Raw genomic sequence first — 27,498 nt, 5'->3', positions numbered from 1 at the left:
CTCAATAACTCACACTAGACACTAGCCAGAAGAAGCAACTGAAGAGTCACAAAGAAGTCACAGGTAAGTCATTTATATTTCAGTGTTGAAGTTATATTAAGTCTCCATGTCTCCAATGCAGGAGAGGTGGCAACATGAGAATATTTAATTTTACAATATTTAAAACTTAAAACAAATATTATATACACAATACTAAAACTTAATAATCACACTGTAGATATGGCCACAATATGGACAGAAAAACTTCCCCATTAGATCCAGTTTAGAAGACTGATTTAGGTTAGACTTGGGAAGTTTACACAGCCAGTAAGTTTACCGATGTTGTATATTTCAAGACCTGTTTACATAACTCTCACCTGTGCAATGCTATCTAGGATCACTAATGGGTTATTATGTGACTGATTCCCTCTTGCAATCATTTTTATTTACAATTCCTCTGCACACTACTGACCCTCTTTAATATACATAGATGGAGGCTGATATTCTACTGCCAGGGAATGTAGTGCAACACATCCATAACATAATTGAAAATTGTTTCATAATTAAAAAAAAAACATTCAAATTTACCAATAGGAAGTGCCAATTAAGAATCAATTTTATGAATGTGCTATAATCATTGAAATCAGAATTTGTATAAAAATTGTTTTGTTTTTTCTAATGTTAGACACCAACCATCTCACAAGTAAACTGGATTTTTGGTTATTTTGCATACTTACTTTATTACCTGGATTGGGTACTGCCATTTGCTTACTTAATTTCAAATTTTGCTTTTTTCCGAAAGCTGAAGAGCCCTCCCTGAAGACGTAATGAAGCTTCTATTTGTGGCTTTGCTGTTGGTGGTATGGGTTCCTCCAATGATAACTACACCATGTAAAACTGTTGTACGTATAAAACAAGAAGCAATGGAGTACGGTGAGTAGTCCTTATTCATCGCACTATCTGGCTCTCCCCCTAATTTCACCACAGAGGCTTTAAGTTTACTTTTTAGCTAAAATTATTCTTGAACATATGCCCATTGAATGTAACAATAGTGTATATTTATAAAGTATAACTAAATATATTTTCCCTAACTATAATTCAGAGAAAGGGTGGAGGCTTTATAGAATAGACCATCTTATTCCACTGCCTATACAATGATTTATTATTTAATATCAGGGGTAACTTTACAGATTATTTCATCACTCTAAGCCATTGCTGAAGATATGATGACATTCTTCAAAGTGGATGGTAGTGTTGTGTATCTGTAGAAGGAAAATGTTGTGCTAATGGTAGTGGTTTCTTCCTAGTGTCTCTATTTTTAAAGTGTGATATAAAAATAAGTAAAGTAGGAAAAAAACAATCTCTAGACCAGCAACTTGTAATAATGATATCAGAACGGTATTGTAATAATGATAGGAGAATTGTCTTTCCTCCTCCTAAATTCTCATCCCACCTTGCTTTCTCCATCACTGTTAACAACACCACCATTTCTTCTGTCCTACAATTCCACTGACTGAGTATCACCCTTGACTACTCCCTCTCTCTCGTTCCCAATATTCATTCCCTTGCCAATCCTGTCATTTCTAAATTCGTAACATCACCCACATCCAGCCCTTCCTATCTCAAGATGCCTCCAAATCCATTATCCATGCACTCATCATTTACCATATTGATAACTGTAACCTTCTCCTCACCGGTCTCCCCGCTCCCACCTCGCCCCCCTTCGTTCTATACTTAACGTGACTACGAGACTTATCTTCCTCTCACGCAGTTTTCCTTCTGCCTCCTTGCATTACATTGGCACCCTATCCCCTACAAAACCATTTTCAAATTCCTCATCATCACTTACAAGGCCCTCTTCAACTCAACTGCCCATTATATCTCCAACCTTCTCTCCATACACACTCCTTTCCGCTCTCTGCTTTCGCCCAATGAACATCGCCTCTTCTCCACACTAACCACCTCATCCCATTTCCAAATCCAAGCGCCCGAGCTACCCGCCTCCACTGGAACGACCTGCCACACTCCATCCGACTGACCCCTAATTTGTGCTCCTTCAAACAGAAACTTAATACTCACATCTTCCTTAAAGCCTACCAACCATCCACCTAACCCTCTATCCATGCTCAGTCTCAACACCATTCTTATCACGGCCCTTTTACTTGCTCCTCCTACGCTCGATCCCCTCTTCCAACTCCCCTTTGCGCCTGCTGTCTGTTTGCCCTCCCTTTAGTATGTAAGTTCTTATGAGAAGAACCCTCTTCCCTCCTGTCTCTATACCTATTCTTCTGCTCCAACTTCACTATAATTGCTATGTCTGGAGCTTATGGAGTCTTGTTATTACTCATTTATTGTTCTGTACTGTTTAACTCTGTATGGTGTACTTTTCCTACAGTGCATGGCGCTGCGGAAAACTGGTGGTGCCTTATAAATAATAATAATAATAAGGGTATCAGTATCATCTGAACAATTATCATGAGTCTGTTGAGACAGTTGTTTAGATATTCAAGAAAAGGAGAAACAATACAGAGCATTCCCATTTAAATAGAAATGAGAAATAAAAATATTTCCGAGTTTAGTTCCACTAAAGTTCCAGATTGAAATATTTTTCATGCTGCATACGGGATCTGAATATACCATGGGTTGGTTTTCAAAGTACAGAAAACTGGCAAAAGGTTGTCCCATACAGAAGTGGAAGTTGCTCAATCAATTTATAGGCTCATAGCAGGCGCTTGAAAAGGTGGGGTTATCCTGAAAGGAACGAACACACAGAAAAATCCCCCAGCACACTGCTATAGCCAGAAAAGGAGCTGTCATTTCTACTTGTACATAAAAATGCAAAAGTCTCAGTTGCACGCATTTACAAATGTATGTTTAAGCCACTCGCCACTCCATGGCGCTTTTGCTAATAGGGTGGTCCTAACTCTAAACTGTGAGAGTCCCATATATTTGGCCCATACATATGTGTTTTTAAATTGAGAGCTAACTTACCAATAGGTACCCCAGATGCCTCCAAATGGAATACAGTGCTCCCCGTCAGCTACTGACACCAACATGCCTCTCAAACAAACAATACAGTAGTGGTTGTCCCATGTCTTCAGTTTTCGGCTACAGAACATGATTGGGATGTTTCCTCATGGGAAACATATTGCTGTGCTTCTGGGTAACGTTCTCCGACGGTTGTGTACTGAGCACCTGGACGCAGTCATAAGCAGGGAGCTGTAGCATTCAAACCGCTGAGATAATTAAGTGAGTTATTTAATTTATTTTCTTTGCAAGTCCTCTGCCAGTGTCATTCCATCAGGATCTGGATGTGGAATACCATCAACATGCCAGCATTATTTTGATTGCTTTATACCTTTTAACTTATGGGCTGGTTCGCTGTGTTGGAGGGATTCTATTGTGATTATATCTTTTTATATGAACTATCACATATTTACTAGAGTTACACGGACATACTCATTGATTTAGTCCATTTACAGACATCATTTGTGATTACATTTATACAACTTTTCCCAGTGTTTTTTAAATGTTTGGTTTTAATCACCAATTTACCAATTTATGAGGCCTATGTATTATATTTACTGAGACATTAAAAAAATTTTTTTATATATATTACTATCTCTGGTTTTATGTATCCTGCCATAGTTTCCTTTGATTTTTCAGGTTAAGGACACACCCATATATTACTATTCAACACTGGCTTTTTTTTTGGTTTGTGGTTGTTTTTGATTAGGGGCTAGCAATTGGCCCTGCTTTGCAGCTACTATTTGTGTACATTTGGTGTGGTGCAGCCCAGCGCGGGATTCCTTTTTCTATTTGGTTCCTTCAGATACACTTTTACCAATGTTCCAAATTACCTGAAATGGTCAAACAATAAAAACATCAAAATATAGGATGATTGCACATGCAAAAAATACAGTTCTAACGTCCTATCACTTTGAAGATTAATTAAAGACATAAATGAATGAATTAATGAATCAGTATTTAAGAAGAAAAATATAAAAATTTAAAGGAATAAAGACACGGCCTTAAAGTGGTAGTAGTTTGAACTGACATATTTCTCTTTCTAAAATGCAGATGTTATGGAGAATCTGCCATCCCCCAAAGTAGGTACATTCCGCTTTTATGGGGATCAGTCCCACTTCCCGGACTTTGAAATGCACTTGGCAGATAAATAGCTGCATTTGCATAAAAAAGCATTGAAGAGCCGCATTAAAAACCACTATTTCTGGTGAAGCATTATTGAGGCATAAGCAAAAAAATCATACTTTTTTTCTTCTACTTTACAGCTTGTCAGACTCAAAGAAGATCTCTTCAAAATGCATTTGGAATCATTCCAATACCTTCTGTTATTCCTAAAAAAGAGGGAGGATTATTTGAAACTGGAGGCATTTTGGGCTTACATAAACAATTTGTGGGCAATTTCATCAATCTTGCAGGGTACATATCTCAATATATTAACTTCAGCTCAAATTCGAGCATTAAAGATAAATAATGTTTCATTAATATTGTATTTAGATTTAAATTGTGTATATGATGAGCATAATATAATCATGTTATTTAACAATATACAGTATACTCTTTGTTGGCAGTTCTCACCATTTAGATACACAGGAAACAGAGGGTTAAAGGTTATATTTTCCCTACAGCCTCCTGATTGAAACTTTCCCACCAATCAGGGTTCTGAGGATACAGAGGAAAGTCTATGTAAGAAACTCTCCTGATAATATCCATGTGCCCCACTCAGCTCTACAAGTGGTGGATGGGAGGTTGAGTGTGTGTTTTTGTTTTTTTAGGACTTGTGGCCAATGATCTTGGTAAAGATTGAGATTTCAACAGCCTAGGATATGGAGATTCACGGCCTCATGTAAAGTTGGACGCAATTTCCGTCTAACACACGGGCTTAGATTTCGTCCAAAAACAAGACACATTTTACATGGGTGTAATTAAGCCAGACCCTTCTCACCATCATTATCAGTTTGTAACTTACACCAGTGGTCGAGCACTGCATGTGTCCTGTCTCCTGACAGGTGCATGTGCTTCTGAGTCTCAGTCTACATAATTCGCATTTTCACCAACACACGCATAATGTATTTTGTATGCTTACATGCTCTTCATTCATAAGGGGCCACAGTTGTAAGCTGGAGATGCAATTTAGTCTTCGTATGGCCACAACCATAACTAGTAATGCTGCATGAGAAGAAGTTTAAAGTCCATTATACGCAGCATTCTACACTTTGCATCCAACTATATGTGACCCCCTCTGGCTCTAAAAATTGGAAATGTGTTGCTCATAGATGAAAATACTAGGTCACTATTACTGTTTTGTTTACTTCCATCAAAGTACAATTGTGAAGCAATGAAATGTCAATGAAATGGCAGCACGGTGGCATAGTGGTTAGCACTTCTGCCTCACAGCACTGGGGTCATGAGTTCAATTCCCGACCATGGGCCTGATTCATCAAGGTACGCAAACTCATACGCATCTGCTAAACGGGAATTGAGCTACGTAAAACACCACATACGCAGCGCAAACAGAGCAGATACGACACTCAAAGTCAACTCAATCTCAAACTCCAAGGCAAATATAAGGGTTTGCGTCACTCAAAGTATGAAACAGTATGAAACATGAGTTTGCGTACCTTATCTGTGAGGAGTTTGTATGTTCTCCCCGTGTTTGCGTGGGTTTCCTCCGGGTGCTCCGGTTTCCTCCCACACTCCAAAAAAACATACTGGTAGGTAAATTGGCTGCTAACAAATTGACCCTAGTCTGGCTGTCTGTCTGTCTCTGTCTGTGTGTGTGTGTGTTAGAGAATTTAGACTGTAAGCCCCAATGGGGCAGGGACTGATGTGAGTGAGTTCTCTGTACAGCGCTTCGGAATTAGTGGCGCTATATATAAATAAATGGTGATGATGATGATGATGTCAGCTCTTTTCTGGTAAAATTTACTGTTTTTCTGCTATGGTGTAGTGAAGTAAGAGAAATAAGACTAACCAATGTCCATGGTCAGTAATCAGGCCACTGGACTGCACTTCACCAAATGAAAGACTCAAAATGATTTCTTTTGGTTCAAACCTTTACAAGAAAACACATCAAGTTCCTCACTCCAAGTGAATCAATACACAGCTAAGTTCATTGTCCAGATATTTTCATTAAATAGCAATCTAATATATAAATGCTTAGTGGCGTCTGTCTGTGTGTGTGTGAAAAAAACAAAACAAGTTGCAGCGCCACCTGCTGGGCCACCTGCTGGGCAGAGTTATAAACTGACCTACTAAATTCTTAGTGTGTGTGGGAAAAAATAAAATTCAAAAAGGGCTGAAATTTGGTAGGGCTCAAACTTGTGAGGGAATTTTACCTCATGAACACACATGTGTAGAGGCGTGCGTTAGTGTGTGTGTGTGTGTGTGTGTGTGTGTGTGTGTGTGTGGAAAAAACTATTTTCTCAGAAAGGGCTCATCCAATTGACCTGAAATTTGGTATACTGACATTATTTGACAAAAAAATTAGAATAGTCAAGTCAGTTAACTTCCATCATCCCCCCTTCCCCCCGTGGGAGGGGTAGTAAAGGCTAAATTTACGAGTTGAGGGGTCAAACTAATTTTTGTGAGGTAATTTTACCTCATGAACACACATTAAAAAGGCCGCTTGCGTCGGGAAGTAACGCTCTTCCCCTGAGGAGGCCTGGGCTAGGCCCAAATGCATGACAAGAACCTTTTTAAGACCTTAAGTAGCTTGATTTGACTAGAATGCATGAGTATCATGCACGGGTTAACTTGTTTAGCAATATTTATTGAAATGTACAACAACCCCCAACCCTAAGCTGATTCATGTCTAGTGAAGGTCATACTGGAATCACTGGTTTTGAATGGGAAATGTCTATACCCCTTACAGCCCATGATTCCAGACTACTGCCCACAAATGTCCTGGTAATTATACACTGCCAAATACCACCGTTCATTTTTGTAATATTACTACATGGCCAATACAACTGGGATACGTCATGACCCAACTGTAAGTTGAAGGTGTCAATGCCAAAAGTTGAGATGAGTTGATTGTTAAAATGCTGCAAACAGATTCAGTACTGCTGTCTATTTTATTAAATCATTTACTCTAAAGCGCAATTGCTGGAGATTACAAAAGAGTGTTAATATACTCTATCTTTTATAAACATAGGATTCAAATTCTGAATGTCAAGCTTCCTGAACTCAGTGTGAAGCTTATGCCAAACGTTGGTGTCCAAGTTTCTCTAGATACTAAACTTGAAATCAGCGGGAGCATGTGAGTAAATATAGCAATCTATCTGGATATTATTTAATTACAATATGGTAAAAAAAATGTACTTATGCTGAGATATAACCTAATATGAAAATGGTTTATAATTGATACTATTGTTGTTTGCCTATAATCTGTTTTTGTGTTTTGTTTACCATTCTTTAAATTGACAATACATTTTATGCACACTACAATCAGAATGATTTTCATTATTCAGGGACATGTCATAAGGCTGTGTTAAGAGCATACTTACCAACTTTTCGGGAGAGGTTCCCGGGAGAGGTGGGCGTGATGGGGGCGGGGCTCCAAAATGCGCGTCATTTTGGGCCTGTTCCCCGTGATGTAATAACGCAAACACGTCATTTGACAGCGGGGGTGGGGCCAAAACACAGCAATTCACCGGGAATCGCGGCGTTTAGGAGCTAATTCTGCCCACTTCACTAGGAAGTGGGCACTTCCTAGAGAAGTGGGCAGATCTGGGATATTTCCACACTCTCCTGGGAGTCCGTGAGACTCTCGCAAAATGCGGGAGTCTCCCGGACATTCCGGGAGAGTTGGCAAGTATGGTTAAGAGTAGGCAAAATGTGGGCAAAATGTCATTTTTTTCTGAGCTGGGAATTAACTAATTACAGAGCAGTCATGCAGCATGTCTTCATATTTGCATGAATGATCTGATAACCCTAGGACTGCTTAATTTTATTACTTTTTATCCCGTGTTCCTGCAATAGAATGATAAAGTACTATAGTTTCCAATACCATGAATTATTTATGTTTGTGCCACTTAGGGTCACTGATGCAGAAGTTATATGGAAACATGGTTTTGTACTAACTAATTTACATGCAATTGAAGGTGCTTTAATGAGTTTTAATGCACCAAAATGGGCAATGTATCTTTAAACTACTACCTGGTGGCAGAGGGCTATCTTTTATCTAATGAAACATATTTAAAGTCCTGGTTAAAGTCCTAGGGTTAAAGTCCTGCATACTAATTGGTGAACTTTATTCTTCTTTCTTACTGGGATTTTTAATTGTTTGCAACCAAAGTAAAAGCAAATACATACTACTGGTAAAACCAAACCAGAAGGAGACTCTACAGAAACAGAGATGCTTCGATGTCATTGGTCAGAGGCACAAGGACTAAAATTTAAAGAGAAATCTAAGCATAGCTAGAACAAGAGTGTGACATACTGTTGCTTTTGCAATGTCACTGACTATATTATTAGGCAACGGTGAATTTTTTTACGGTCTGGAAAAAAACAAATATAGAAAAGTTTTACAATGTATCAGTATCAACATAAGTCAAAAAGGTAAGTGACTCCTGTTAGTTGTAACTGGTAATATAGAACATTTTTATTTGTTTTTTTATTTTGCTCTTTAAATTCCGTCCATCTGTGTATGTTTTAAATGACTTGCAGACGACTGAAAAGGTATTGCTTGGTAATCCAAAAAACAACATTTTTAAATTAGTTCCTGGGCAGGGCCGAATGAACCCTAGGGCTAACTGGGCTACAGCCCAGGGGTCTCGGGCATCCAGGGGGCCCTTGAAAGTGCTCAGCAGCAGTATTGATCGGTCGGGGGCGATCAATGCTGCTGAGCACTTTCACTTCGGTCCTTCCCCGGCGTGCTGTAGTCTCCTTACTGAGGAGATTTCGTGAGTCTCGCTCTCATGAGATCTCCTCAGTAAAGAGTGTACAGTGCGCCGGGGAAGGACTGCAATGCCAGGAGAAGGAGGTAAGTGCCTTGGGGGCGGCTTGGATCAACGGGGGGGCCCTCACGGGGGAATGGAGGACCCCTTACCCCAGGGGCCTCCATTCCCTTAATCCGGCCCTGTTCCTGGGTGATACTGTTCTGTACTTACCTTTTAGGAGTTGCATCATGTTACCTTCCACAGGCGTTTTGGCAGATTCCCTTTGAATTACAAATATTTTCAGGTAGTCTATTGGAAGTAAAGAGCACAATAAATGTTACTGAATTTTTTAATTCACGTTAAATGTTTGTTATTGTATGGATAGGAAGACCAATGTCTAGAGACCAAGATGCCATATGGGATTGAAAAATACAATATGACAAGCTGGGCTAAAAGCTAGACATTTTAAATAGCAACTTACTGGTTGCATTACAGATGTGCTGGTATCAAACTTGTTTATTTATTGGGTTTCGGACTCAGGAATGTTTTTCTCCCTCGACTGTCTCCAACTATTTTCTGTATGCTATTCTTAAACCATTGATTCTGAATGATAATATTTTTCTCATTTCTCTAGAGCCTTTCTTGGAAACTTTAATATCAATGTAGAAACTGGTGTTATTGCAGATGTCACAGTCTCTAGGACAGCGAATGGGCTTCCAGTACTCGGTGTTTCTGCCTGCAAGTCTATATTAGGAGAGATAAAAGCGACAGCAGGAAACGTTGGGTACTTGCCAAATATTATTATTTTATAGCTTATACCTATCTGACATGTTTGCTATTCATTTGTAGCTAGATTGTAGTTGTGGGTGAAACAAAGTGCGGGTGTTCTATAGATCTCCTCCAAGGCACACAGGTTAACAAATCAGAGAAAAATAAGCCCGCGCTCGGTATATCCCACATTATATATGGTACCACCTGCTTGGCAATAAGCCCGCACTCGGTATATCCCATATTGTATGTGGTACCAGCTGCGTGGCAATATAAATGTCCATATATGTATACAAAACAAAAAGAAAGTTGTTAGCGCGTATCCTTTAAACTGCATATCTGTGTGTATCTAGCAAAATGAAAACATGAGGTATTAGTTCATATTTTGATCAAAAAACTTAAGCCTGCATCCCAACGTCAAGGGTACCTCATTATATGCAGGTCCTACACTGACCTATATGCTTTAAACACTATTAAAATGGAGTAAAAATCAGATGCACTCACCTTCCAGGTATAGGGGTTTACATCTAGCAAAGGCTGGCTTGGGAGCCACACCCAAATGTACCTTAAATAGGCTTGATGGACAGCTGCTATGACAAAAAGGCAATATTTTGAAACAAAACCAGAGAAAAATAAGCCCGCGCTCGGTATATCCCACATTATATATGGTACCAGCTGCTTGGCAATAAGCCCGCGCTCCGTATATCCCATATTGTATGTGGTACCAGCTGCGTGGCAATATAAATGCCCATATATGTATACAAAAAAATAAATACCGAGCGCGGTGTTTTGACGTCACAGGGGGCGGGTCCGAAATGACGCAATTTTGGCTGCCTCGCCCCCCTCACGTCCCCCTCCACTGGCTGGCTCCCGAAAGGGAGCTGAAGAAAGTAGGTAAGTATGATTTAATGGAATCAATGTACATATATTTTAAAAAAAAAAATGAAATGCATGTTGAACACAATGAATCATGGAATATTAACACTTTTATTTACTTCTCACCAGTCTGCTTCCTACAGTTTTTGACGCAATTAAAGGACACATACAGGCCATCCTCAGTGACAGGGTGAGTGTAAACTAAAAAGTCATGCTTACCCTGCTAAACTATTTGCCTAGCAAACTAAAGGCGTATGTATTAAAATGATACAGAGTTCTGTTTTCTATCAGTAATAAAATGCTGTAAAATAATACAATTTAGAAATAAATAAAAAACTTACGTAACAAAAGAAAATTAAATAAATAAAATAAATATATCCACATTACAATTCTATTGCATCTGGGACACTTGAACACCAACTTGATCGATGAATGGTCAGTCAATTTACTGACAGTACAATGAAATCAAACTTTTGTCTGTCAGGTATATAATATATATAGTGGCCACTAAATTATGACATCCTACTGACACACTACTAAACTGTACAAAACATGTACATTGCTTAGGTTTGCATACATTTATTAACACAGTATTTGCTGAGACATAATGCAATAATCTAAATTGTCAATTATTTAATTTTAATCATTTTTTTATTTTAATTTTTATAGAAATCATATGCCAGTAAAACTTGATAGTTGTCAGTAAGGTTTTTTTTTATTCAATTGTGAGTAAATGCACTTTACTCCAGTTGATAAAGCTGTGCACTAGGAATACATATACCATCTAATATGTAATTCTTTACTGTGTTGCATGCATCTGGATACTGGTTAAAATAGAAATACTTGCTTAAATCAGCGTTTTCTAACCTTTTTGTCATGGAGCACTTTTCAGGAGAGAAAACAACAGCAAAAAATATAAAGTAAGGCAACACATTCGAAAACTAATTCAGCATGTATTGTAAATCCACAATATGTTACCCTCATAGATCTGGTACTTAAAACTATTTTTACAGTTGCAAACCCAAACAAAAATTTCACTTGACATCAAAAAAGGAACAATAAAGCTTGGGAACTTATATTCCCTAATGAGATTGATGGGACTGTTTTGATTTGCACTATATCTGGTTGAATTTTAGACAACTACAACCAAATATCTGGCTCTACGTTGAGGCGCGATCTGTACTTTGTTTTAGTAGCCACATAGGCAGAGAATACTGATCCACATAAGTAAGTTGTTACGAAGGGAAGAAGGGTGATTTTCACTATGTCTGACAAAACTTTAAATTCGTCTTTTAGCTGAAACTAAAAATCTGATAGTGACTTCTTAGTTGCAAAAATCTCTTTTATCGCAGAATCTGATGTCAAATCAGTCAAGCACTCTTACTGCTGCGATGTCAGATAGGCTGGAATTTCTGGCTTAACAGAGTATGGCTTTACAACCCATAAGTTTTCTGTAACCTTTTCATGAAGTTCTTCTGGAAAATAAAAGTTGAAACTATCAATAACCTAGCAGGTGAACGTGAAACTCATTTAAGATATCTCCAGGTATATTCAAATCAAGTTCTTCTCTAAATTCTTTTACCATTAGGAAGCTGTCTAGATTTTGATCTTTTATTGATTTCGCCCAAAACTTGATTTTCTTTTTAACACTTGCACTTTATTTCTGGCATCAAAAACAGTTACTGCTTTTTTGGTTTGCCTTTGCATTCTGGATGGACCCCCTCAAAATGATGGAGCATTTTTCCTGGAACATCGCACTGATTAGCAACACTTTACCGCAAATTACACGCTGTGGTTTGTTGTCACTGGTCTCAAAGAACCCAAAATCCAAGTAGGCATAATGCCTGGCATCTCTAGTAGGTGCTGGCTGGGTTTGGGGCAAGGGGGCCTCTGCCCCCCCAGGCTTGTCCCATAGTGGGCTACCATTGGCTGGGTCACTGGGCTACCAACATTTTTCTCCTTTAAAATGTTTCAAAAAAGGCTGCTGAGCCAAGTCTCGCCCCCAAGGCTAAAATTTGCCAGCCAGCCCCTGATCTCTGGTTTACATATATAACCAATTAACGTACAGGATTGAATTTTACATTTATTCTATCCAAACATCTTTACGAAATATCTAAAACTACCTTTGGTCATTATGAGCTGTAAGCATCATTTCCTGTGTCTAATATCAAAGATGTGACATCTGTCTTTCTCTCCTGCACAGCTCTGTGTATCCGTTTCCAATGTGTTCCTGGGCTTCAATGCAAACCTCGGACTGTTGGTTGGTAAGTTGTCATATATGGTAACAGAATTGCAAAATCATTTTTTTATGTTAAAATGCATGTATGCTCATTTCAAATAAATACAAATAAAAAACCCTCTGTATATAATGTTAGCTGTGTGTTCCAGAAATGCTGTTATTTATTTTAATTGTTCACACTTTTATCTGTCTCCTCTTCTTGTCTGCCCTTGTTTCTCTGTAGATTCCGTTTCTTGTCATAATTCTCCTAACTTATGTTGTTTCCCGTACAAGTGATATTTCATGTAGCTGTAACTATAACTAATGATTATCAGTTTAAGAGTCTATTCATGGTATTATTACATCACTACTCTATCCAATGTATTTTTCCTGGAAGGGGCATGGGCGGAGGCTGCGGGACTTGAAGAATTGTGTAATTTTGTCCCGCGTCATTTTAAAGTGTGGGAGGGCGGGAACAAAATGAGACTTTAATCCTGCCCACTTCACTAAGGAGTGGGCAGATGCGGGCGGATGCCCTACTCCCCCTGGAGTCCAGGAGACCTACTTGGAATTCAGGTGTCTCCCGGACATTCAGGGAGAGTTAGCAAGTAGGATTTTTATGCATACAATACACTATTATGCATACGTGTCAAATTTCCTGAATTCACACTAAGGAAAAAAATGTCCACAATCTGAGCTACACAGACCACCCACAGACCTACCCAAAATAACTTGTTTCAGTCTAGGTCAAGCCTTTTTAATTGTAGGTCACAACCCTTTGTCCTTCCGCAAAAGAGATCTATACCATGAAAATAGGGACTGTTGGCAGATATGGATAATGGTGATTGAAGGAAAATGTATTATGTCTATATAAAAATACATACCAAATGCACAAAAAGTTCTTCCTGTTTTACTTTTAAAGGCATTAGTCCTATTGGAGGTGACCTTGGCTTACAATACTCTTTGCCCAGTTCTCCAGTGGTGACAGGTGACTACATGGACATGGATATGAATGTAAGTGCAAACCAGCTTGAGCATATTCAAGCTTAAATTTATACATCTTGACTATTTTTAATGAAGAATGGCGCACCTCGAATGTGAATGTGCATGGCAAACTTCGAACACATTAATGTACACAGTTTGAATTAAATTCGTTAAAATAAGTTTTTTATTATTTTGAAATATTATTTAAATAGTGTTTAAAAATGAAAAGGTTTAATACGAACTGTGTTTGCAAACATGAACCGTGAACATCAAATGAGAACTGCGAACTGCAAACGTGAGCGCCAAATTTTGAACCGCTAATTTGAATTGTGGCTCATTGCTGGTTGGAAAGTAAACATGTTCGTGTCTATCCAAATGGTGAAAATTGTTTTTTCGAGCATTTTTAATCAGGACTATTGGGAGGTATGTGATATTATGAACTACAGATATACCCTGATACACCAGTTGAACATCACTACCCAAAAAAGTGTGATTGTATCCTCATAGCTGCAGCTCCTCTTCCTTTGGGTAAATTTAATAGCTCTTGAGAAAGGACAGTAGATAACACAAAGGAATTGTAAACATTTGGTAAAAAAAAGAGTTATTTAAAAATCAATCTACATGTCTACACTTATATCACTATTTGGACAGGGAAATTAAAATATACAACTGTTCTTTGCTTAAAGTCCGTACAAGTATTTAATTTATGCAGTTGCTTAGCGTCTTTCCTCCATTCATGGGCTCCTTGTGTAAAGAATATGTTTATATGTAAATGATTTGCTTGTTTAGGTGGAATACAGAGTGGATGAGAAGGTAATTGATCTACCAACTGGGTCCAAGGATTTCACTCTTCCACCAGACGCAGGCGCTAAGGACTCAATGGTCAACATGGGCTTTTCACAGGACTTCTTCATCTCTCTGTTCACAGCTTTTCAGAGTTCAGGAGGGTTTAATCTGGAAATCCCATCAACCTCCGTGAGTACAAATTCAAAGAAATGGAAATGTATAAAGAGAGACACATAGAGTACAGATAAAAGCAAAGAACAGATTTAGATGTCAGTATACATTGTATACATGTAGCGACAAGCTAAACTGAAGATAATTCTAACTACAATTTGGGCAACTACGTTAATATTATTATCTTAATATAACACCAACAAATTATGCAGTGCTGGAGAGAGAATGTTTATTGACTCACATTCCCAAGTGACGTTTACAATCTCTTTTCCCTACAACAAAAACACAAGGCACACACAGACTAGGACCAATTAAATCAGAAGATTACTGTGGGAGAGAATCGAACACCTGAAATTAGCACCCTGGTCAGATATGAAAATAGATACAGGCCATTTGTAGCCAAAACAATTTATGAATCTATATAATTGCAGTCATCTAGCTTACCTTTTCAACCTATCTCTCTGCAGGCATTTTCCCTTCCATCTTTAAACACATGCTCATCACTCCCATTGTCAAGAAATCATCTATCATCATTCCTTTCTCTCCAGCTAGTGCCCCATATCCCCTTTCCCTTTTCTTTCCAAACTTCTTGAACGGCTAGTCTATAACCGTTTAACACAATTTCTCACCATTCACTCCCTCCTTGATCCCTTACAATCAGACTTCTCCCCTCCTAACTCCACGGACATTGTCTTCACCAAGGTAACTAATAATTTACTCTTGGTTAACTGAAAGGGCCCGTTCTCCCTGCTCTTGCTCCTTGACCTCTCTGACGCTTTTGACACAGTTGACCATCACATCCTTTACTCCTTTGGCTTTCGCAGAGCTGTCCTATCCAGATTTACCTCCTATGTTTCTAATCGTTCCTTTGGTGTCTCTTTCTCTGGTACCTGCTCCCGTCCTGGTTTTATCTGTTGGGATTCCCCAAGGCTCTGTTCTTGGCCCATTACTTTTTCTCCATTTTCACCTCCTTTCTTGGTGAATTTATCCACTCTTTTGACCTCCAATATCACCCCTATGCCAGTGACACTCTAATCTACCTTTCCTCACCTGACCTCCCTCCTTTACCGTATGTCCTACTACCTCTCTTCCATCTCCACCTGGATGGATGAACACTACCTCTAGCTCAACATATCCAAAACTGATGTTATCATCTTTCCACCACATAGCATCAAATCCCCTCCTCTGATCTGCCTTAAGGTTGATGGTGTTGGCCTCTCCCACAGAGCCTGCCTGGGGTTCCTCATTGACTCCAGCCTCAATTTATTTCCCCACATACAGTCCCTTGCCCATTCCTGTCGCCTCCTCCTTTGCAACATATCCAAGATTCACCCTTTTCTCTCCCTGGATACCACCAAGACCATCATCCTTGCTCTTGTCATCTCCTGCCTTGAGTATTGCAATGTTTTCCTCTCCGGTTTGCCTGACAAATGCCTGTCCCACGGAAATCTCTGTTGAATGAGGTTTTGCGACTAATCTTCCTCTCCTGATGTTCCTCTTCCACTATGACTCTCTGTAAAACCCTCCTTTGGCTCCCCAGACCCTCCAGAATGCAATTCAAGTTGCTTAGCCTCACTTATAAAGACCTTTTACCCTCGTAGATTTGAACCCTTGTCAAGAAATACTCCTCTACCCACTTACTATATTATGTGAGTGACCTTCACCTTTACTCCTGACATATCACCACCTCACACTCCACGTTCAGAACTTTGCCCGTTCTGCTTCCCACATTTGAAACTCCCTGCCCCACCCAATCAGACTCGCCCCAACCTCTAATCATTCAAATGCTCCCTCAAAACTCAACTATTCACATTTGACTACCCGACCCCATCCTAAGACAATTCCTTCCTCATGCTCCACCTGCCCCTTTCACTCTACCTCTATCATCTCTGTTTATTACCCTAATCCTCTTAATGTTAACTCTCGCAAGTTTGGCCCTCTCTACCTCCTATCTTCTTATCCTATTTGTAATGTTTCCTTTGCTCTAGTTGTGTCTTCTTATGTAGTTGCTATCTCTATAGTCTCTTGTATTGGTTTTTACTGATTCTATTGTTTAGCTGGGTACACACTACAGAAATTTCCTCCCGATGCAACATCTTTAACGATTTTACCAATGACTGAAAGTCCCGATCAGCATGCCGATTCATGCGTACACACATACATGATTTTACACGATTTGCCTTCAGATCTGTGCTCTTCATCTATCATAACCATCTGCTGAAAAGATCGTGACTCTATGGAGATCTGCCTACACTGCTGGTTGTGAGTGTATACACACCGCAGAACTTGCCCAACATCACTCCATCGTTGATAGAGATTTTTAGTCAGTTCATAAAATCAAGCGATACAATGTGCTTTGGTATGATAAAAAATGATCGTAGGAATGTACACATTAATGCAATATTGGATCTAACAGTTGTTTATCGTGTGACTCACATGATGATTGTGTGAAAACCTGTAGTGTGCACCCAGCTTTTCTCCTGTCCCTTACATAACTGTATTTTTTTTCTGTTTATTCTTTGCTAATTGTGCAATGCTGTAGATTCTGTGGGACCATATAAATAAATTAAGATGATGATGACATAATTACCAGAGCTAATTACTAACACTTGCGTGGCTTACTTATCTCAAAATCCTATTTTAAAATTACAGAGAAGTAAAAAACAGTAGACATTAGACAGTAGACATTAATAGTAGATAATTAGCCAAACACCCAACTTCAGGTGCAAGATTGTTAGTTTGTTACCTTCTCCACAAATCCCTAAACAATTAATCCATCTATTTTATGTACTGTTTTCTTGTAGGCTTCTGTTGGCAGCTATCTGAGAACATCTGTACTGGGATCCCACATTCCTGAGGTATTGGCTTGTTTATGGTTTATTTTTTGAGAATAAAACATGTTATTATTGTAAGGTCACAATGTATGTAATATATTGCAATAGCCTATATATCCATACATGTTACAACATTTGGTCAACAATAAAGTGAAACATTGTATATATCATGTAATAAGAGTATATGTTTTCCAAAAGTTATGTCATGTTTCACATTATTTTTATTATTTTGTTGATATGCAAGACACCACAATGGTCCGCATCTTCGGGCAATGGGCAACACACAATATATTTAAAATAGGAATACGCAAGATAGACACAACAAACTCAGACATGAAAAGATTAGGGAGGGTCCTTGTCCTGAGAGATCTCACATTCTAATCGGGGCAAAGCTGGAACAAGAGGAAAGATTGGAACATTTGTGAGATTCTGAGAGAACGAATAAGAGATTTGGTAGCATCTTTGGTAAGAAAAGATGGAATTCTGCAATAGCTGATGCTGCTTCTGGTGATGATGATGTCGATGAATATTTCAAAAGTGAAGGCAACAGGAATGGAAGAGACTGGATGTGAGGAACAAAGCAGATGGTATGGTCAAGCATGACACCAAGACAGCGGGCTAAGGAAATTGACAGTGAAGAACATTTGAGCGGAGGTGGTGACACTCAGGGAGTAGGGAAGATAATATAGAATATAGAGAGAATAAAAATATCCTATCAATTCTCCAAATGATTGGTAGTTGTGTGATCCATTGACATTATTTCTTAGATTGAATTTAAACTGAGGTCATTCTCATCATCATCAGTTATTTATATAGTGCCACTAATTCCGCAGCGCTGTACAGAGAACTCATTCACATCAGTCCCTGCCCCATTGGAGCTTACAGTCTAAATTCCCTAATATAGACACCCGAGAGAGACTAAGGGCAATTTTTGATAGCAGACAATTAACCTACCAGTATGTTTTTGGAGTGTGGGAGGAAACCCGCGCAAACACGGGGAGAACATACAAACTCCTCACAGATAAAGCCATGGTCGGGTATCGAACTCATGACTCCAGTGCTGTGAGGCAGAAGTGCTAACCACTGAGCCACAGTGCTGCCCAGAACAAAGTGATAATACATATTTATTAAAACATGAATGTTTAGCAATACTGCTTTTCTAATTAAATATAATAGTAGTAATGGCACATTAAAGTAAATGTTAGTGGTCAATGACCTTTGTGAACCTATTCTGCTGCCTACAATTCTCTTTTGTCTTTGAGCAGTTCACTGAGAGAGATCTGTGCTGATAATGTTTCCTGGGGGAGGAGGGCTTCTATATCCTGAAAATATTCAATTGGCATTACAAATTCATTATCACTATGTTCCTACTACCCATTTGAATAACAAATATGAATGTGAATTTAAATTATAAAAATAATACTTTTATGCAGTGATATTGACACAAACTATGCCTCATACGTAGATGAAGAGGAAGTATAATAACATTATATTATCTTTGGCTTTAGATCAGTTGGAGATATCCACAGTCTTTACCCGTGAATATGAAAATTGTGCTCAGTCAAACACCAATTGTCACCTTACAGTCCAACCAGTTATTAGTACAGATTTCTCCATACGTAGAGATGTTCGTAGTGTTACCCAACGTGCGTATTCAACACCTGATGACAATCAATGTGGTGAGTATAGCCAAGAGCTGGAAAGCTGATAAAAAACAATTAAGTTATTAAATTATTGGATAAAAAAAATATTTCATGTGTTTTTATTAAATAAATGATTAATTGACACATGTCGACATACTGACACATACCAATCAACAGAGAGAAGATAAAAATATAGGAAAGTAATATAATTTCTCTTCTATAAGGGGTGCTTGCACCTTTTGGAGTGATTTGACACTATTGCCCATTCCCTCAGACTCTTTAGTTAGTTGAGGTTCCTCTCATGGAATTCCATTTGCATGATGCAGTTGTCCACCAACTTTCACTGGGGACATCCGATAAAAAGCTGCCCGAAGTGCTGTAGGTGAACCAAATGAGAGGAGGAACCCAATGACTAAAATGACAGTCAGCCCCTGACTGCCTACTTGAAGCATTCCTATATTGGGAAGCTGGTTGTCACTAATATTCCATACAGTACTCCAACAGAGATATACAATACAATGAATGCAAAATACTTGGTGACACTCTAACTACCCAAATGTTGAAAAACCCTTTAATGACATTTGAATACTAACCCTGAAAAATAAGAATGCTTCCATTGTGTTTTAATAATACGTAAATTCTTCTATTACCAGTCTATTAAAGTTAGAAGCACTTAATGCTAGTTAATATCACCGGGTTGCAATGAATACAATGGGGATTATTTACAGCCAAGTGGTGCAGGAAAACTTTGAACATACTGTACTTTTAAATTTATGTTCCCAGTATAGATATTAATGTCTTTTTGCCTCAATAGGGTTTTGCATCAATTGTGCTTTTTCTATTGCACTGTACAGTACATGTGGCACAAAAGTACAGTGACAAATCAATGTACTGCAACTTCTCCATGTAACCCCCCTTCTCTCATTATATTGCACTGTTCCTAATTTCTTCCAACAGTCTGCTTATGTAGCTCTGAATAATGTATTGTTGATTTGGAAAGATACAACTGGGCTGTCTTTATTTCAAGAACTATTCCTGTGCGTTTTGGAATATTAAATACATTCATTTATTTGCCCTTTACAAGCTGTTGTTGAAAACATGGTTGAAAGGTTTTGGGTTGTGAGGACTGGAACACTTTCATGGCTAGTGTCACGTACCAGTAGGGTTAAAACCGGATCCTAGTAGTTCAGCCGGGATTGGCGTTACTCTAGCTAGGGGCGCGGAGTCTAACAAGTGAAAGGTGTTCACCAGTGATTCCCGCAAGGGAATATGGGCTTTTGCGGCTTCCACTTGCAGGTCGCGGTCCCCTAAGGAAGTTCCCAGTGAACCACAATAGAGAGAGCGTAGAATCAATTAGGAATAAACTTGCCACTTGATATTGATGATGCCGGTAATGTTCAGCGACGTTGCCACTTGGGAGTGGAAATAGCAGGAAGGTACTGCAACGAAAATACTCGTAAGTTGGTTTGCAGAAGTGGAATATAGTTGCCACTTAGGGGTGCTGACCGGAGCTTCAGTAGCGTAGCCACCTAGAGGTGGTGTTCCCGGAGGGATAGCGGCTTGGAAACACGGCGAGGAGCAAAAACACGGGAGCTGTATCCAATACTAGAGTCAGGGACTGACTGAAAGAACCAGCATTGAGTTCTGGTCAAAGGGGTTAGATATAGTGCAGTTCCAATTAGGCAGCCAATAGAGGGCAGTGAGAGCACAGAAAAGGGCTAGACAGCTCTGCGCATGCGCAGAACACTGAGCGCCGAACGGAAGAAGGGAACAGACAGCGCTGGACGGTGGCAGCGGCGTGGAACCAGGTAAGTGAGTTTTGCTTAACAGGAGGGATCCTGGTGGAGGAGGCCTCCGGAATCAGCGGGGACAGGCGCCGGCTCCCAGGGAGACAGCGGGAGTCCGGCGTGTGACAGCTAGCCAATTCTCCTAGCTTGTTTAATTACTTCTTGGGAGTAGACATAATCTAGTTTTGCATCTATGCCTGAGGTGCCTTTGCACCTGGATTATTATGGAGATAACATAGTCCAGAACAAACATTTATCGCTTCGTGCAAAAACAAACACCATATCATAGAGCAGATGTATGATGTCACAAAATAAATAAATGATTTGCTCTCCTGGCACTCTTGAAGACCATTGGGGATATATTTACTAAGCTGTGAGTTTGAAAAAGTGGAGATGTTGCCTCTAACAAACAATCAGATTCTAGGGCCTGATTCATTAAGGATCTTAACTTTAGAAACTTTTTATTTCAGTCTCCTGGACAAAACCATATTACAATGCAAGGGGTGCAAATTAGTTTTCTGTTTTGCAATAAGTTAAATACTGCCTGTTTTTTCATGTAGCACACAAATACTTGATAGCTTATTTGTACACTGAAATTTAAAGTTGATATTTGTGTGCTACATGAAAAAACAGGCAGTATTTAACTTATGTGCAAAACAGAATACTGATTTGCACCCCTTGCATTGTAACATGGTTTTGTCCAGGAGACTGAAATAAGAAGTTTCTCAAGTTAAGATCCTTAATGAATCAGGCCCCTAGTTATCATCTATTTAGTACATTCTACAAAATGACAGCTAGAATATGATAGGTTACTATAGGCAACATCTCCACTTTTCAAACCCGCAGATTAGTAAATATACTCCTTGGTGTATTTGCCTGAATAGCTACCTGATTGGTTTTAACTGATCTGCATATATGTCAGTAAATTGAAAATCCAATCATTAATACTTTTGTCCCTTGTAAACATATATATGATATTGCAGTGACGATTCTGTATGAAACAGGTAGCTCACATCACAGGCTATTGAAAGGAGCTGAATGGAGGACAATCCATGTCGTTGTTTTTCTCCTGACTTATCAGTCTTTCATATTATACTAAGCAAGGTTTTGTGTCCTTATCCATGAGAGTTATGCAAACATCTGGCCTGATTTATTAAGGAACTTAAATTAAGAAGTTTCTTATTTAAGTCTCCTGGACAAAACCATGTTACAATGCAATGGGTGCAAATTAGTTTTCTGTTTTGCACATAAGTTAAATACTGACTGTTTTCTCATGTAGCACACAAATATCAACTTTAAATTTCAGTGTACAAATAAGCTATCAAGTATTTGTGTGCTACATGAAAAAACAGTCAGTATTTAACTTATGTACAAAACAGAAAACTCATTTGCATCCCTTGCATTGTAACATGTTTTTTTTCCAGGAGACTTAAATAAGAAACTTCTTAATTTAAGTTCCTTAATGAATCAGGCCCATCATCACTAATTCTGGCTATTTAACTAATACGACATATGCAATTACATGTGATTTGCCTAAAATGTAATCCTTTTTGATAATAAGTGTTCTGATTTTTACATTAATTCCACGAATTTTATATCTAATTTTAGTAGTTTTTAATGGTTATGCCACTGAGTGGAAAATGGGCCAAATACATCAATCTATGTGGTCTTAACCAGTCACAATGTAAAAGTTGTTTGTACATCAAACTGCTCAGATACTGTACAATGGAAATACCATTAGGTGTAATTCCATATTCCACCTAAAGCACTACTGCACTTAAAAGTAAAAAGTGTGATATTTTAAATCCTGATAAATAATTTTATGTAGGTGGGAATTAATAACTGGATTATTTTTTTCACCAAATGATTTATATTACTTGTACAGGGCGCTAACTTGGTTGCCAAGTTGGATGTAAAAGGAGGAAAGTTGAGGACGTCAGTGGCACTGCAAGGGTATGCTATTGTTTCTAATCTCCGCTTTTCCTATTTATATGGCACTTATATTTATGTGTATAATTTGTTTTTTTATAGAGAGCTCAACATTGCAATGACATCTACTTCTTTTGGACAATGCACATGCAATGTAAGTTGTGTTCCTGCTTAAGTCAATCACAACAAAACCCGACTAATGTTAATTTGTATTATGAATTGTTCTGAGCATAATTCTTATAAATATGTTACTGCAAACTCCCTACATGCCCCTTACATGTCTGTCATATTTTCCAATATGCCATCTTCAGACCGCCCCACATATCCTTTACATGCCCACATGACGATCAAACCCCCCCCAAATGCCAATCAGACTTCCCCACAGGTCCCTTTACATAGCCCATTAGGCCTCCCCACATGCCAGCCCCTCAGACCTTCCAATATGCTCAGTTAAACTGAGACTCCTTAGGACACCTCTACACTGTCACTGGTGAGAATGAGAATTGCAGTTGTAGTAATGCATCCTTTCTGTGAACAGTGGTGGTGGGAAGATGAGTGTGACATCAGTTCACACCATCACTTGACTGCAAATACCGTCACTGTGATGTGGATGGGGCTAATGTCACTGGTGTGGTCAGTGAAGCTTTTCCCCACCAATCCAGTCTTTCCCTTAGAACAGAGAAGGGAACAGAAGCCTGTTGCCGCTGGAGACGGACTCCCTGATCAGTTCGGGGCCCCTTACACTAGTGCGCCCTGTACCACCCAGAGGGCAGCCCTGCTTTATACTTGGAGCACAGATAATGGGCACACACTCAGCTGTAAAAGGTGTAGCAGAACAATGGTATGCGATCTGAGGGCATTATGCAAAGTACGTGTCCTGGTGCAAAAGTGGATGTCCTGGTGCAAATTCACATTTCTTGCATTATCTGTCACAAATTAATCACAATGTAATGTCGAGTTTATTGTTGTGAATATTCAACAAAGGATTATATTCACCATCTACCACATAAGCAGTACAAAACAGATATGAATATTTTGTTTCAAAAGTAGTTGTTTTCAGCCATTGCTTTTGTATATAATGTATATTTCTGTTTCTCCCATAGCCATCATTACTGACTGGATACATGCGTACTGTATTTGAGAAGGCGTATCTGCTTCAGATGAATGGTGAGTAACATTGGGCCTGAGGCAAAGATGAAAGTACGCACATTTGGGTAGCGTAAATTGTGCATATTAGTTCTGCACATGTCCAAAAGAAAACCTGCAAGTAACTAGACCTATGCAGAGTTACACGCATCCACTGTTGTACCTGAAGAGGCATGATGGGGAAGGGAAGGGGCATTCTAACATAAGCCAAGTACAATAAGGGCATGTTTATAGAATTGTGAACTGATACAGACCTATTGTTTGCACCAGCCTGGTGCAACCGCTTCTGATTGGCTGATTATAGTTTCAGCTCTGAGGCTGCAGGGTGCTTTCTTCATTGCTCGTGCGTATGTTATAGGATTCTGAGTGCATATATTGCTTTCTCGCATAAACGAGAAGGAAGGTTATATCTGCTTTATTATATGTAGCCTAATAGCAGATACGTGTTTTGCTAAGAAAACAAATGTTCAAGAGGTTATATTGCGCTTACGACCTGTTTCTTCATATCTGTGTGTCAAGTACAAGTGCATCATTTTGTAGATTGAATGGATGTTGTTACTTTTACAGAGGAGCTGAGTGTGGGAATATCTCTACCTTCATTACCAAATGTACAAACTATTCACGAAGTTGTGGAGATAAAGGAGGTAAGCAAGTAATTTTAGTGATAAGTGAAAATGAATTGCAAATTACTATGCCGAAAACAACTAAAATGTTTCAGAAGAAAAGTGTATTCATTGTATTGACTTTGAAATGCGAGTACATCACCTTACTTGTAAAATTACAAATTTCCAGTTTCCAGCTTTCATTTTTAAAGGAATAAGTGTTAATATAATGAGATGTTGGGTTTATTGACTGTTTCAGACTGTGTACTATGAATTTTCTTACATATGCAATGGAATATTGCTTCCCCTGCTCATTTTTAAAACAAGAGACCAGTTTTTATTCAGCTTTATAGGATTAGACAAACTGACCCAGGAACAGATAGTCGCAGCTTAGCTGATCACTGTAAGGTTAAAATAACTCTATGTAGAGTAGTGCTAAATTTCGCCCTATGTATGTATTATATATTGGTCAAGGGTGGTTAGGACATGCTTGTTATACTTGGGTAGGATGTGCTTTTCATTGGATTGTTATAACATGTTAGTCAATACTGGTTAAGATACTGTTCCTGGTCTCTAGCTAAATCTAGCTGGGTATGATAGAGTGTGCTTGTCATTTCCTATACCCTACCTGGGCCTATTACACTGGTCATTTACTGGGTATGACATGCTGGCCCTAGTTGGTTATGTTATGCTGATCTAAGTTGTTTATAATATTCTGGCTCTAGATAATTGTAGCTGGGTATGATAGATTATTTTTGTCATTTCTGTATACGATATGCTTATACTAATGTATATGTTATACTAGTCAATTACTGGGTATGACATGCTTGTCCTAGTTAGGTATGTTATGCTGGTCTAAGCTGTGTATAATAACCTGGGGCCTGATTCATTAAGGATCTTAACTGAAGAAACTTCTTAGTTCAGTCTCCTGGACAAAACCATGTTACAATGCAAGGGGTGCAAATTAGTATTCTGTTTTGCACATAAGTTAAATACTGACTGTTTTTCATGTAGCACACAAATACTTGATAGTTTATTTGTACACTGAAATTTAAAGTTGATATTTGTGTGCTACATGACAAAACAGTCAGTATTTAACTTATGTGCAAAACAGAATACTAATGTGCACCCCTTGCAATGTAACATGGTTTTGTCCAGGAGACTGAAATAAGAAGTTTCTTCAGTTAAGATCCTTAATGAATCAGGCCCCTGATTATTGAAAGTATGATATGTTCGTACTGGCACAGGTCTGTGTGTATGATGGATGGAGACACTTGTGGCATTGGGTCGGAACTTTCCACTGGGGCGTTTGGGTCTTTTGAAACTTTCAGACTGGCAGACCAGTTTTTATTGTACTAGTGACTATTCAATATAATTACAATGAAAATAGTTACCCACTGTTATCAGGGTTATGCTGCTGTGAGGCATTGGAAGTAGCTAGAAATATTAGAGACGTGACAAGTGCTTTATACAAATTGCATCACCACTTCTCATTCTGCTCCTGATGGTTGTCTATAGTGGAGAAACTGAAAAGTAACATCAGGACGCTGCAAGGAAAAACTGTAATTTTGCAGGGACATATTCAACTGAGTGTCCTGCAGGGGGCAACGCCTCATTGTGTTCAGAATAATCAGTATATTTTTATGCATTCTCTATAAATTGGTAAATATAATACTTATCTTTCCTACAGGATTATGCAGTTATGTCATGCGATCTTCAATATGTCAAGTAAGCAGTACCAATATGTTACCACGGAGAAGCATCACAATACCTGTGAATGTCCTACATCAAGAAGAAGGATACCAAATAACTGACATATTATTCCTGTTCTTAAAACAATAAAACCATGTAAAATACAGTGTTTGTAATTTTTTACCTGCACTCCTTTCAAAAGAATTTATATCAATAATAATTTCTGAAAAGGTAAAAAGAACATAGAGTAGATACTGAAAACTAAGTTGATGCTATTGAAAGTCTTTATCTTTGATTATTACTGTGAATTTATGCCACTGTTGTAAAGTTAAAAACTATTACTTTGCAAGTGTTAGCTGAAATAAATTACAGTAAAAGAGATGCAGCAAAAAAAAAAAATGATGATCGACTCGTATTCGTAACAGCAATTTGTATATTGACCATCTGCACAATACTGGCCTATTATGTCAGAAGTATCCACAGTAATGAGACACTTACGTCTCTGAAGTCTATTGGCATGAGGAATCTATATTGATTAAATATGAGAGGGTTAATACTGTGTATATTGTTGACATAAGAAGTTTAATACTGTATATACTGTTGACATAAGAGGGGGAAAAGAGTGCAATGTAGTCCATAGCGTGTATACTGCACAGATGAAGATGACATGCAGAATACTGTGCATTTTGTTGGCAAACTGAGTGTAATGCAGAGCATATTGTTGGCATGAGGGGAGAATAATACAGTTAACCCTGCTGTCCTGAGGGGGGAGCCATTCTATTTAGACTATTGGCCTGAGGGGTCAATACTGTATATATTGGCATGGTGCAATACAGTGTACACTGCTGGTATGAAATATTACTGTGTATACTGGCTATCAGGGCCTCCATCACAAATTGTGTGGCCCAGTACAAATAAAACAGACATTTTCTCCCCCCTCTCCTTGGCCACGACCTCCACAACTCCTCCTGTGTCCGGCAGATACAGAGCTGTGGCATGCAGCCATAACGCCCGGACAATAAATATGTCTTGCAGAATTCCCCACATGCCCTTTACATGTCCATCAGACTTCCCCATATGCCATCAGACCTCCGCACATGTCATCAGAACACCCCACATACCCATTACTTACACCTCAGACGTTCCCATATGTCATCAAACTCTCCTTTAAATGACT

At 38.7% G+C, this 27,498-nt stretch overlaps 1 protein-coding gene across 1 annotated transcript; it reads left to right on the top strand.

Annotated features, from left to right (window-relative positions):
- On the top strand, nt 1-26,485 carry BPIFB2 (BPI fold containing family B member 2). The gene is made up of 16 exons (XM_075177706.1): nt 1-63; nt 782-912; nt 4,272-4,422; nt 7,160-7,264; nt 9,520-9,669; nt 10,659-10,719; nt 12,733-12,793; nt 13,670-13,761; nt 14,521-14,706; nt 17,493-17,546; nt 19,031-19,201; nt 22,838-22,905; nt 22,984-23,035; nt 23,985-24,048; nt 24,595-24,671; nt 26,320-26,485. The coding sequence occupies exons 2-16, from the start codon at nt 807-809 to the stop codon at nt 26,359-26,361; spliced, it is 1,440 nt and encodes a 479-aa protein (XP_075033807.1). The 5' UTR covers nt 1-63; nt 782-806; the 3' UTR covers nt 26,362-26,485.
- Nucleotides 26,486-27,498: the final 1,013 nt, after the last annotated feature.

This window comes from Mixophyes fleayi, chromosome 6 (assembly GCF_038048845.1).
Source record: "Mixophyes fleayi isolate aMixFle1 chromosome 6, aMixFle1.hap1, whole genome shotgun sequence".
Taxonomy (NCBI): domain Eukaryota; kingdom Metazoa; phylum Chordata; class Amphibia; order Anura; family Limnodynastidae; genus Mixophyes; species Mixophyes fleayi.
The sequence above is the reverse complement of the archived record's forward strand: the minus strand, read 5'-3'. Positions and strand labels throughout refer to the sequence as shown.

What these genes read in the sequence shown, in the direction of transcription:
- BPIFB2 (XM_075177706.1), top strand. Translation starts at nt 807, where the DNA reads ATGAAGCTTCTATTTGTGGCTTTGCTGTTGGTGGTATGGGTTCCTCCA. An exon ending in TGGAAATCCCATCAACCTCC is followed by an intron (nt 14,707 to 17,492) that starts GTGAGTACAAAT and finishes GTTTTCTTGTAG; the next exon opens with GCTTCTGTTGGCAGCTATCT. An exon ending in TGGGATCCCACATTCCTGAG is followed by an intron (nt 17,547 to 19,030) that starts GTATTGGCTTGT and finishes CTTTGGCTTTAG; the next exon opens with ATCAGTTGGAGATATCCACA.